The 12,266-nt window shown below is 51.8% G+C and overlaps 1 protein-coding gene across 1 annotated transcript; it reads right to left on the bottom strand.

Moving 5' to 3' along the window:
* Positions 1-1,729: 1,729 nt before the first annotated feature.
* On the bottom strand, positions 1,730-11,831 carry LOC139221203 (lethal(3)malignant brain tumor-like protein 4). Its single transcript, XM_070853120.1, has 17 exons — positions 11,794-11,831; positions 10,611-10,655; positions 10,352-10,437; positions 10,007-10,111; positions 9,796-9,931; positions 9,627-9,718; positions 9,378-9,520; positions 9,215-9,291; positions 8,121-8,206; positions 7,895-8,005; positions 7,680-7,794; positions 7,301-7,397; positions 5,506-5,694; positions 5,231-5,304; positions 3,901-4,067; positions 3,090-3,152; positions 1,730-3,000 (listed from the first exon to the last, which is right to left on the bottom strand). The coding sequence occupies exons 2-17, from the start codon at positions 10,636-10,638 to the stop codon at positions 2,794-2,796; spliced, it is 1,776 nt and encodes a 591-aa protein (XP_070709221.1). The 5' UTR covers positions 10,639-10,655; positions 11,794-11,831; the 3' UTR covers positions 1,730-2,793.
* Positions 11,832-12,266: the final 435 nt, after the last annotated feature.

The following is a 12,266-nucleotide window of genomic DNA, read 5'->3' as shown; positions in this document are numbered from 1 at the left end:
CACCTCCCACCAATCAGAGAGTGGCTGAGTGGGCTAAGCCCCGCCCACCGCCACCGCACCTGGACTCAGTCACCAGCTTCCTGTACGAGAGACAGACAGGTGGGACAGATGTGATAGAGACAACATCCACTCATACAATGATCCATACACTGATCAATTCTGATCAATACAGTTTTGAGCCATATTGATGAACAATGATCAGGTCCCTGATCAATATATCACTTCAGTTCAACATCGATCAATAACAACACACGGATCGAAACGGTCTAACTCTGTTTAGAGAATACTCTAGAATACTGGCCCAAACAGATCAATAGGAGCACACAGAACCAGCAGAACTGAACCAGCAGAACAGAATAGAACCAACAGAACAGAGCAGAACCAGCAGAACAGAACCAACAGAAGAGAACCAGCAGAACAGAAACAACAGTACAGAACCAACAGAACAGAACCAGTGGAACAGAGCAGAACCAACAGAACAGAACAGAACCAACAAAGCAGAACAGAACCAGCAGAACAGAACAGAACAGAACCAACAGAGCAGAACCAGCAGAACAGAACCAGCAGAACAGAACAGAACCAACAGAGCAGAACCAACAGAACAGAACAGATGAGAACTGGTCAAGAACAAATCGTGGTGTTTGTTCTCACTGTTGGAACTCCCGTCGGTTCATCTTTCTCCTCTTTTCTCCTCATCTTCATCTTCGTCTCTGTCCTCGTCTTCCTCGTGCTGCTGCTCCGATGTTTCCTCCTCCTCCTCTTTAAACCTCCCCTCCCCCTCCCTCTCCCTCCCCCTCCCTGTCTGTATGAACCTCTCTCTCTCTCTCTCTCTCTCTCTCTCTCTCTCTGCAGTGATGTCGAGTATAAATGAATCTCCTCCTTCAACAGAGAGACAGGCAGAGAGAAAGAGAGACAGGCTGAGAGAGAGACGGGCAGAGAGAGACAGACAGAGAGACAGCGAGAGAGAGAGATGGGCAGAGAGAGACAGACAGAGAGAGAGAGACCGAGAGAGAGAGAGACGGGCAGAGAGAGACAGACAGAGAGACAGCAAGAGACAGACAGACCGACAGAGAGAGAGACAGGCAGAGAGAGAGACGGGCAGGTAGAGAGAGACAGACAGACAGACAGTGACAGAGACAGACAGACAGACGGAGAGAGAGAGAGAGAGAGAGAGAGACAGACAGACAGACAGACAGATGGGTTCCTCACAGTCAGTGCACTACAAGCCTATCTGTCTGATTCTATTACTGGTCCTGGTTCTGGTCCCAGTTTTGGTCCTGGTCCTCTTCTCTGGGTCCCTGGAAGCTCCTGATTCTGGGATGTTGCTGTTGCTAGGAGACAGAGGCAGAGCACCTCTGCAGCGTCTGAATAATTAGTTTGTCCCTGCTGAGACTCCATAGGTACTGCAGGAGAGGAAGAGGAGGAGTAGGGGGAGGAGGAAGAGGAGGAGGGGGAGTAGGAGGAAGAAGAGGAGGAGGAAGAGGAGTGGGGGGGTAGGAGGAAGAGGAGGAGTAGGGGGAGGAGGAAGAGGAGGAGGGGGAGTAGGAGGAAGAAGAGGAGGAGGAAGAGGAGTGGGGGGGTAGGAGGAAGAGGAGGAGTAGGGGCAGGAGGAAGAAGAGGAGGAGAAAGAGGAGTGGGGGGGGGTAGGAGGAGGAGGAGGAGTAGGAGGAGGAGGAAGAGGAGTGTCCAGGTGTTTCCAGGTGAACGGTGTGATTGACGAGGACAAAGATCAGATCAGAAACTTTATTAATCTCATCAAACAGAAACATCAAACAAGCCGTTACCATGGAGACCTGAGGGACCTGTCCGTCTGACAAACTGAGCATGTGCAGTATGTGCCCGCACTGTGACATCACAGTGACATCAGTAGGGGAAGTCAGGTGACCTCCGGACAGGAAGCACAGAAATACAAAGGTGTGAAACAGAGAGGAGAGCTAGAAATATAAACTCTGGAATAAATCAGACATCATGTGACTTTAAAAACTGACCAATCACAGCAGAGGAGGCGGGACATCTAGATGATGTCACCATTTAACATTAAAAGTCTCTTAAAAAACGACTGAAGACATTTCCACCAGACAGGAAGTACTGAAGTAAAATCCTGAGAGGAACGGATCCGGCACCATGGGAGAAATGACATCACCGTGGGGAGGAGCCACAGTGTGATGTCATCAACTGTTTCCTGATTCTCAGCTGAGCGACGTTTATTCACAAAGTCATACATTCAGGGCCGAGGACTCACGATTCTACGAGACATTTTAGTTCTAAGACATTTTTGCATCTGGAATCCAAATCATGACTAATTACAAAATCTTTCTCCACATATTTTGTCTGTCAGCCAATCAGCTGGCAGCAGCCATGTTTTCATTAAACTCTTAAACTGAAACTTTATTTCTTTATTTGTGTCACAGTGATTTCAGGGAACGCTAACGAGGTGCAGCCGAGTCCATTTCAGGCTCCCCGCCCCTCCACCTGCACCACCTGTCCGCTCTGAACGCATCACAGCAGGTGCTCCACTGGGCCTCAACATCCCACAATCCTTTGCACACCGGTGCTGCTATGGTGAGTCCAGTCTTTGAGTCTTCAGGTCGCTGTATTAGGTCCCGCCCTCGCTAAGAGGCGGAGCCTGAAATGGGGCTCAGGTGTTTGTTGCCTCGTTGTCTTCACACGTCACATGACCAAAACACCTGAGATTATAAGCGTGACATAAGAAATATCAGACTGATGATTGGATGGAAACTGAAGCACCGCCCACAGGGATGACGTTGGGCCATCAATCAGTCCTGAGGAGCGTCAGGTGTCAGTGTCCTCAGCATGTGATTGGCTCCCGTCCTCAGCGTGTGATTGGCTCCCGTCCTCAGCGTGTGATTGGCTCCCGTCTTCAGTGTGTTTGAACATCAGGATAGAGTTGTAGATTTTGAGGGCGGGACCAAGTTTGATTGACATGATCCTGACGATGTCCCGTTGGGTGAGTAGAAGGAAGGCCCGCCCATCAATTTGCTAGACAGACAGGAAGGCAGGAACCAATCAGATCACAGCAGGTCCAATGTGATGTAATTAAATCTACAGCAGCTGATTGGTCAGCTCACCTCGTCCCTGAACTGTTTGGCCTGTTCCTCACAGCCGGGAAGAGACTCAATGAAGTCTGACACCTTCAGAGAGAGAGGGAGAGACGGGTCAGAGAGAGAGAGAGACAGGGCAGAGAGAGAAAGAGACAGGTCAGAGAGAGGGAGAGAGAGACACGGGTCAGAGAGAGAGAGAGAGACACGGGTCAGAGAGAGAGAGAGAGAGAGAGAGAGAGAGACGGGTCAGAGAGAGACAGGTCAGAGAGAGGGAGAGAGAGAGAGAGACGGGTCAGAGAGAGAGAGAGACAGGTCAGAGAGAGAGAGAGAGAGACACGGGTCAGAGAGAGAGAGAGAGAGAGACGGGTCAGAGAGAGGGAGAGAGAGAGAGAGAGACGGGTCAGAGAGAGAGAGAGACGGGTCAGAGAGAGAGAGAGACGGGTCAGAGAGAGAGAGAGAGACACGGGTCAGAGAGAGAGAGAGAGACACGGGTCAGAGAGAGACAGGTCAGAGAGAGGGAGAGAGAGAGAGAGACGGGTCAGAGAGAGAGAGAGAGACAGGTCAGAGAGAGGGAGAGAGAGAGAGAGACGGGTCAGAGAGAGAGAGAGAGACAGACACGGTCAGAGAGAGAGGTCAGAGAGAGACAAAGAGAGAGAGAGACAGGTCAGAGAGGGGGAAAGAGAGAGAGAGAGAGAGAGAGGCGGGTCAGAGAGAGAGAGAGAGACGGGTCAGAGAGACAGAGAGACGGGTCAGAGAGAGAGAGAGACGGGTCAGAGAGGGGGGGTCAGGGAGAGAGAGATACGGGTCAGAGAGAGAGAGACAGGTCTCTCATACTGACCTGCTGGACGCTCCACTGTTGGACGGCGTCTGCGTGGACTCCGGTGACGCCCGGCAGCAGTTTGCGGTGTTGCTCCCAGCAGAGTGACAGGTCGCGGCCGGGCTGCGCCGACATGGCTGACAGGAAGACAGACTGGTGGAGGGCGGCCTGCAGACTGGACTCCGCTGCTGGAGAGACAGACAGGTGTCTGAGCAACACCTCACAACACCTTAGCAACCATCCCAAAGGCTGTCAGCAGGAGGGTTTGTGCTGTTTTTGTGACTGACTGAAGGTCTTCAGGACCATCAGAGAACCTGCAGAACCACCTGATCCACAGCCGTCAGCACATCCTGACAATCTACACCTCTGACGCCTGTCAGGACCGGGACCAGCAATAAAGATTGAATAGAAACAGGACCAGAACCAGAACCACGATCAGAACCAGGACCAGAAACAGCAATAGAAACAGGACCAGGAATAAAGATTGAATAGAAACAGGACCAGAACCAGAACCAGGAAGACAAACAGGACTAGAACCAGGACCAGGACCAGAAACGGCAATAGAAACAGGACCAGAACCAAGGCTAGGACCAAGACCAGAATCGGGTGCAGGACCAGAACCAGGACAAAGACCAGAACCAGGACTAGAACCAGGGGCCAGAGCCAGGACCAGAACCGGGTACAGGACCAGGAACAGGAATAAAGCCTGTGAGAATCAAGCCTGTGTGGGCTGAACTGTCTCACCCCACTGAGCAGTGAGACATGCTGATCAGTCAGCTGATCAGAGATCAGAGATGGAGGAGCTGCAGTCCTTCACAGAGCACAACCAACACTGCAGCTACCGTGGTCGGTTGTTTCCATGGAAACAGCCACTTCAGCAACCTGCTGTTTCCATGGAAACCCCCTGAGGAGAGAGGGCGGGCGCCGAGCGTCACAGCGTGTGTGCGAATGACAACAGAACATCATGACATCATCGTGTCACGAAGATGAATCTGATTCTAACTGACCCCCCCGTGGGCGAGCTCTCAGGTCTCACTGAATGCAGAGCGGCGACCGCGAGTGTCCGTTCTGGGGGACGCCACGTCGGCGGAGCCCTGTGTGCGCTGAGGAACTGATCTCGTGTCAGTTCTGTGTGAGACAAACTCACTCAGACACTCATCAGCCAATAGGGACGCGGCCCCGTGAAAACGGCCTGCGGACCTCATGACCTCCCGAGCGCCCCGACTGACTCTGGGATACGTGTGTACAGGTGTGAAATGCACTCTGGGATACGTGTGTACAGGTGTGAACTGGGAGCAGGGATACCTGTGCAGGTGCTGCAGACTAACTGTGGACTGGGGGTCTACTGTACCTGGACTCTGGGCTCTGAGGGGAAGCTCCTCCTCTTCCTGTTTCACATGGAGGAATTTGGTTGGCTGGGACAGTCTGGGGGGCGGGGACAGAGGTCATTATTAACAACAGGAAGTTGATGTTTCCACATGATTTAATTTTCTCCTGAAACAGCGAGCTGATTGATCCACAGGGAATGAGTCATCTGATCAATCAACCGATCAGGTGGTTTGTAGATAAATACCTGTAGTGGCTCTGTATTTATCTGTCTGTCTGTCTAACACCTGTCTGTCTGACCTGTCTGTCTCTCTTCTTCTCTTCCCCAGAGGAAGCGGCAGAGTCTCGTCTCTGGTCTCCGTCTTCACATGAACACTCCTGTGACAGATGGCGACAGGTACCAGGGTGACGGCTCTCTCTCCTCCCAGCCTGTCAGGAAGCACCGCCTCCTTCCGCAGGTTAATGTCGGAGTACGGACATCCGAAGGCACTGGGAGACACACAACCATGACTGAGCAAGCAGGACTCGAACAGGCGTGAACAGGCGTGAACAGACTCGAACAGGTGTGAACAGACGTGAACAGGCGTGAACAGAAGTGAACAGACGTGAACAGACGTGAACACAAGTGAACACAAGTGAACACAAGTGAACAGACGTGAACAGGTGTGAACAGACGTGAACAGAAGTGAACAGACGTGAACAGACGTGAACAGACGTGAACAGAAGTGAACAGACGTGAACACAAGTGAACACAAGTGAACAGACGTGAACAGACGTGAACAGAAGTGAACAGACGTGAACACAAGTGAACAGACGTGAACAGACGTGAACAGAAGTGAACAGAAGTGAACAGACGTGAACAGACGTGAACAGAAGTGAACAGACGTGAACAGACGTGAACAGACGTGAACACAAGTGAACAGACGTGAACACAAGTGAACAGACGTGAACACAAGTGCACAGACGTGAACAGACGTGAACAGAAGTGCACAGAAGTGAACAGACGTGAACAGACGTGAACAGACGTGAACAGAAGTGCACAGACGTGAACAGACGTGAACAGAAGTGCACAGAAGTGAACAGACGTGAACAGACGTGAACACAAGTGAACAGAAGTGAACAGACGTGAACAGAAGTGAACAGACGTGAACACAAGTGAACACAAGTGAACACAAGTGAACACAAGTGAACAGACGTGAACAGACGTGAACAGACGTGAACACAAGTGAACAGACGTGAACAGACGTGAACAGACGTGAACAGACGTGAACAGAAGTGAACAGACGTGAACAGACGTGAACAGGTGTGAACACAAGTGAACAGACGTGAACAGACGTGAACAGAAGTGAACAGACGTGAACAGGTGTGAACAGACGTGAACAGGTGTGAACACAAGTGAACAGACGTGAACAGACGTGAACACAAGTGAACAGAAGTGAACAGACGTGAACAGACGTGAACAGGTGTGAACAGACGTGAACAGGTGTGAACAGGTGTGAACAGAAGTGCACAGACGTGAACAGAAGTGAACAGACGTGAACAGGTGTGAACAGACTCGAACAGGTGTGAACAGACGTGAACAGAAGTGAACAGGTGTGAACACAAGTGAACAGAAATGAACAGACGTGAACAGAAGTGAACAGGTGTGAACAGACGTGAACAGAAGTGAACAGACGTGAACAGGTGTGAACAGACTCGAACAGGTGTGAACAGACGTGAACAGACGTGAACACAAGTGAACAGACGTGAACACAAGTGAACAGAAGTGAACAGGTGTGAACAGACGTGAACAGACGTGAACACAAGTGAACAGACGTGAACAGACGTGAACACAAGTGAACAGAAGTGAACAGAAGTGAACAGGTGTGAACAGACGTGAACAGGTGTGAACAGGTGTGAACAGAAGTGCACAGACGTGAACAGAAGTGAACAGACGTGAACAGGTGTGAACAGAAGTGCACAGACGTGAACAGAAGTGAACAGGTGTGAACAGAAGTGAACAGGTGTGAACAGAAGTGCACAGACGTGAACAGGTGTGAACAGACGTGAATAGAAGTGAACAGGTGTGAACAGAAGTGAACAGGTGTGAATGTACCTGTGGTGTCCGGTGTATTTGGCTCCTCTGATGTGTCCGACTCCTCGGCAGCCCGGAGTGGGACACACTCCCTGAGAAGGGGAGGGGGGGCAGGAACCTGTCTCACACACACAACACACACAGTCAATGCTAGAGTTACAGCACACGCGTCTCCCTCTCTCTCTACCCTGTCTCTCTCTCTCTCTCTGAGCTGTCTCCCTCTCTCTCTAACCTGTCTCCCTCTCTCTCTGACCTGTCCCCCTCTCTCCCTCTCTCTCGCAACCTGTCTCTCTCTCTGACCTGTCCCCCTCTCTCCCTCTCTCTCGTAACCTGTCTCTCTCTTTGACCTGTCTCCCTCTCTCTCTGACCTATGTCCTTCTCTCAGACCCGTCTGTCTGACCTGGGGGGGGCTCCAGTGGGTGTCCTGTGCGTTGACACCAGCCGACAGGATGAAGGTCACAGAGGTCGCTGTCACACCAGACGTCAAACTGCTGCGACCAGCCGTCATAGTGAACCTACAGGTACACGCACCTGGTTACATCATCAAACACCTCATGACATCATCAAACACCTCATACAGATACGCAGACAGGTAAACAGACGGGTTCACGGTACCTTCACCCTGTAGTCCTCTGTATCTGTTACCGTGGCGACGCGGATCAACATGGGGTTCCTCCTGTCAACTGCCTCCAATTTCTGGTTCACCTGGAAACCGTGTGGAGCTCTCTGATTGGACAGAGGCACAAACACACCTGTCAGTCATCACAGGCAGCTCTCTGATTGGCCCCGAGCCCTGTCAATCACTTCTCTACCCCATGTCTCCTCCTCCCTGTCTCCTCACCCGTGTGAAGGCTGAACTGGGGGTGGCGGTGGAACCAGTGTCCTGCAGGTACTCGTCCCACACAAAGTTCTCTGGGTTTGGATGACCTGAAAAACAAAGCACCCATAAATGAATGCTAAATGCTAAATGCTAAATGGTCTGTATTTTAAACTCAAAGCTCTTTTCCATCACATCCTCAGTCACACTTGATCCATTCAGGAGGAATCTGAAGCAGCTTCAGGAGCAGGTTGGGGTTCAGCGCCTCCATGGACACTTCGCCACGCTGACTCAGAGGAGCTGGGGATCGAACCACCGACCTTCTGATGGAGGGACGACCCGCTCGGCCTCTGAGTCACAGCCGCCCGTACATGAGTACTAATACACCAGCGTACAGACTGAGAACAGTACTGCATGTGTGTACTGTGTGTACTCCACATTTCAGTGCCACCATCTTAGTCACATTCCTACTGTCAGTGCTATAGCTGCTGTCTGCGTGTACTTGTACCCTGGCGGGGCAGTCAGAGTGTGTACTGCGTGTACTTTGTGTGTACTGCGTGTACTTGTACCCTGGGGGGGCAGTCAGAGTGTGTACTGCGTGTACTTGTACCCTGGGGGGGCAGTCAGAGTGTGTACTGCATGTACTTTGTGTGTACTGCGTGTACTTGTACCCTGGGGGGGCAGTCAGAGTGTGTACTGCGTGTACTTGTACCCTGGGGGGGCAGTCAGAGTGTGTACTGCATGTACTTTGTGTGTACTGCGTGTACTTGTACCCTGGGGGGGCAGTCAGAGTGTGTACTGCGTGTACTTTGTGTGTACTGCGTGTACTTGTACCCTGGGGGGGCAGTCAGAGTGTGTACTGCGTGTACTTTGTGTGTACTGCGTGTACTTGTACCCTGGGGGGGCAGTCAGAGTGTGTACTGCGTGTACTTTGTGTGTACTGCGTGTACTTGTACCCTGGGGGGCAGTCAGAGTGTGTACTGCGTGTACTTGTACCCTGGGGGGGCAGTCAGAGTGTGTACTGCGTGTACTTTGTGTGTACTGCGTGTACTTGTACCCTGGGGGGGCAGTCAGAGTGTGTACTGCGTGTACTTTGTGTATACTGCGTGTACTTGTACCCTGGGGGGCAGTCAGAGGTCGTCCCTGCTCTTCACACCAGCCAACGGGATGGATGTATGGACTGCTGCTGTCACACCTGATCAATAAAGCAGTGATGTCATCAATCAATCAGGACAGTCAGATGGAACCCCCTTCTGTCTGTCTAACACCTGTCTGTCTCACCAGTAGTCGTACGTATCATCCCAGTTGTCGAAGTGAACCAGGAAGTGGTCATTGATGACATCAGCAACAGAGGCGACGCAGACGAGTCCGGGATTCTTCCTGTCGACCGCCTCCAGCTTCATCCCCACACGGAAGCCACAGCTCTGAGAGACAGACAGGTGTAAGACAGCAGTGCAACAGGTGAACAGACACACAGGTGTATACTGACTGCAGTGCGACAGGTGAACAGACAGACAGGTGTATACTGACTGCAGTGCGACAGGTGAACAGGGTCAGAGGAGCAGCATGAGAGCTGGTGGACTGAAGGTAGAGCGGCCAATCAAAATCTGTCTCACTATAGCCTGTGGAGAGAGAGAGAGAGACAGATAGGGGAGTGTGAGGAGGCGAAATGTGAGGGGGCAGGGCTACCTGTACTCACCTTTGGGGGGGTGGAGCCTGTGGTTGTTGTCTTTACACCAGCCAGCCGGCTTGATGTCTGCAGAGTCAGCGTTTACCCAGAAGTCATAGCACTCTGAGTACCCGTCGATATGAAGACGGAGCCGACAGCCTATCACCTGACAGAGAGACAGGAGGCTCACCTGACTGACCCCAGACAGGTGTGTGTGTGTGTGTGTGTGTGTGTGTGTTACCTCAGCAACCGTCAGCACACAGAACATGGATGGATGCAGCCGGTCGACGCCCTCCAGCTTCATCCCAACTTTAAAACCAGTTCTCCTACTGGGAATGGACTGGGCCTGACAGACAGACAGGTCAGAGAGAGAGAGACAGGTCAGAGAGAGAGAGAGACACAGGATCCATTCAGTCCAAAAACATTTGGAAAGTCTAAAAGAGCCGCATGATTAAATCATTTTATCCCCATTCAAGTTAGCACAAGGCTAACAGGAAGTTAGCAGAGAGCTAACACACAGCTGTCCTGTGTGTGTGTGTGTGTGTGTGTGTGTGTGTGTGTGTGTGTGTGTGTGTGTGTATGTTACCTGTACAAACAGTGGCAGAGGAGCAGCTTCAGCTTTCTGTTCATTCAGGTACTGCTGCCAGGACCAGGACCGCCTCTTCACACTCACTGAACACACACACACACACACACACACACACACACACACACACACACACACACATAACTGCTAACATGCTCTGAGATCTGACGCAGAGCCAATCAGAGAGCAGGAAGTCACCCAGGTGGACCAACAGGTGTGTATTACACTGTGTGTGTGTGTGTGTGTGTGTGTGTGTTACCTTGAGTGCTGCTCACTTTGTTCTTCATCTTCTTTGGTGTTTTTTCTGTTCAGACAGGAAATTGAAACTGTGACATCAGTGACATCATCAGTGACATCATCAGTGACATCATCAGTGCTGTGATATTCTGCAGAACGAGTACTTTTACCGTACAGTATTATTACTGCCTGGTCTACAGGTGGGGGTCTCCAGGTGGGGGTAACACTGGTCTACAGGTGGGGGTAACATTGGTCTACAGGTGGGGGTAACATTGGTCCACAGGTGGGGGCAACGCTGGTCTACAGGTGGGGGTAACATTGGTCTCCAGGTGGGGGTAACGCTGGTCCACAGGTGGGGGTAACGCTGGTCTCCAGGTGGGGGTAACGCTGGTCCACAGGTGGGGGTAACGCTGGTCCACAGGTGGGGGTAACGCTGGTCTCCAGGTGGGGGTAACGCTGGTCCACAGGTGGGGGTAACGCTGGTCCACAGGTGGGGGTAACGCTGGTCTACAGGTGGGGGTAACGCTGGTCCACAGGTGGGGGTAACGCTGGTCTACAGGTGGGGGTAACGCTGGTCTACAGGTGGGGGTAACGCTGGTCCACAGGTGGGGGTAACGCTGGTCCACAGGTGGGGGTAACATTGGTCTCCAGGTGGGGGTAACACTGATCTACAGGTGGGGGTAACACTGGTCCACAGGTGGGGGTAATGCTGGTCTACAGGTGGGGGTAACACTGGTCTCCAGGTGGGGGTAACACTGAAGTCTAAATGTAAACACGGTGTTTGTTTACAGGAAACTCGTCAGAGCAGCTTTTGGGTCTCCAAAGTAAAAGTCGTGACTGAACAGAAAAAAACGATTTAAACTGACTGATGTGATCTGATTGAATTCTGATTATAAATCCGTTACGTAATCATCATCTGAATGCTGCAGCAGGTAAAGGTGGACACCACAAAGTGTTTGTCATTAACTGGAGTCATATTCCAAACCATTATTGTGAAGGTCTGACCGGAAGTGTCCGAGCCGACAGATTGATTCAGGAAACACCAAACGGCAGAAAACTGCCGGTGATCCGCTGCTCTCTCCGCCGGCCCCCGAGCTCCTGAGTGCGGCCTCAGCAGCTGCAGAGAGCCGCTTGGAGGAACCGGAGGAGCGTACAGAGAGCAGCGAGGAGCCGGTACCGCTACCGAGCGTTTAAACAACACTTACCGTGTCTGACGATCCGCCTCACTCTGCTGACAGCTACACAACACGGAAATAACGAAACACCGAGCTCAGTGCGCATGCTCCCAGTAGAGGAGGGGAGGGAGGGAGGGAGGGAGGGGGAGAAGCACGGAAGGGGAGAGAGGGAGGGTGGGTGTATCATTGAAGGTATGTCTTACATGTTTTTTTTCCCGTTTTCAGTCTTTTTGCTAAGCTAGGCTAACAGTTCCCTCTGTTTTCAGTCTTTGTGCTAAGCTAGGCTAACAGTTCCCTCTGTTTTCAGTCTTTGTGCTAAGCTAGGCTAACAGTTCCTTCTGTTTTCAGTTTTTGTGCTAAGCTAGGCTAATAGTTCCCTCTGTTTTCAGTCTTTGTGCTAAGCTAGGCTAACAGGTGATGGATTCCTGTGGCTGTGGGACACTCCCAGTTGGAGCTGGTGGTTCACACTGGAGCCCCCCCCCCATTTTGGGCCCCTCCTTCCC

The sequence above is a fragment of the Pempheris klunzingeri genome, chromosome 21 (genome assembly GCF_042242105.1).
Source record: "Pempheris klunzingeri isolate RE-2024b chromosome 21, fPemKlu1.hap1, whole genome shotgun sequence".
NCBI classification, from domain to species: Eukaryota; Metazoa; Chordata; class Actinopteri; order Acropomatiformes; family Pempheridae; genus Pempheris; species Pempheris klunzingeri.
The sequence above is the reverse complement of the archived record's forward strand: the minus strand, read 5'-3'. Positions and strand labels throughout refer to the sequence as shown.

Coding starts and splice junctions, on each gene's coding strand:
- LOC139221203 (XM_070853120.1), bottom strand. CDS start 10,638: ATGAAGAACAAAGTGAGCAGCACTCAAG. Junction 9,521..9,626: donor TGTTCACCTGTCGCACTGCA/GTCAGTATACAC, acceptor TCTGTCTCTCAG/AGCTGTGGCTTCCGTGTGGG. Junction 7,398..7,679: donor CCCACTGGAGCCCCCCCCAG/GTCAGACAGACG, acceptor TGTGTGAGACAG/GTTCCTGCCCCCCCTCCCCT.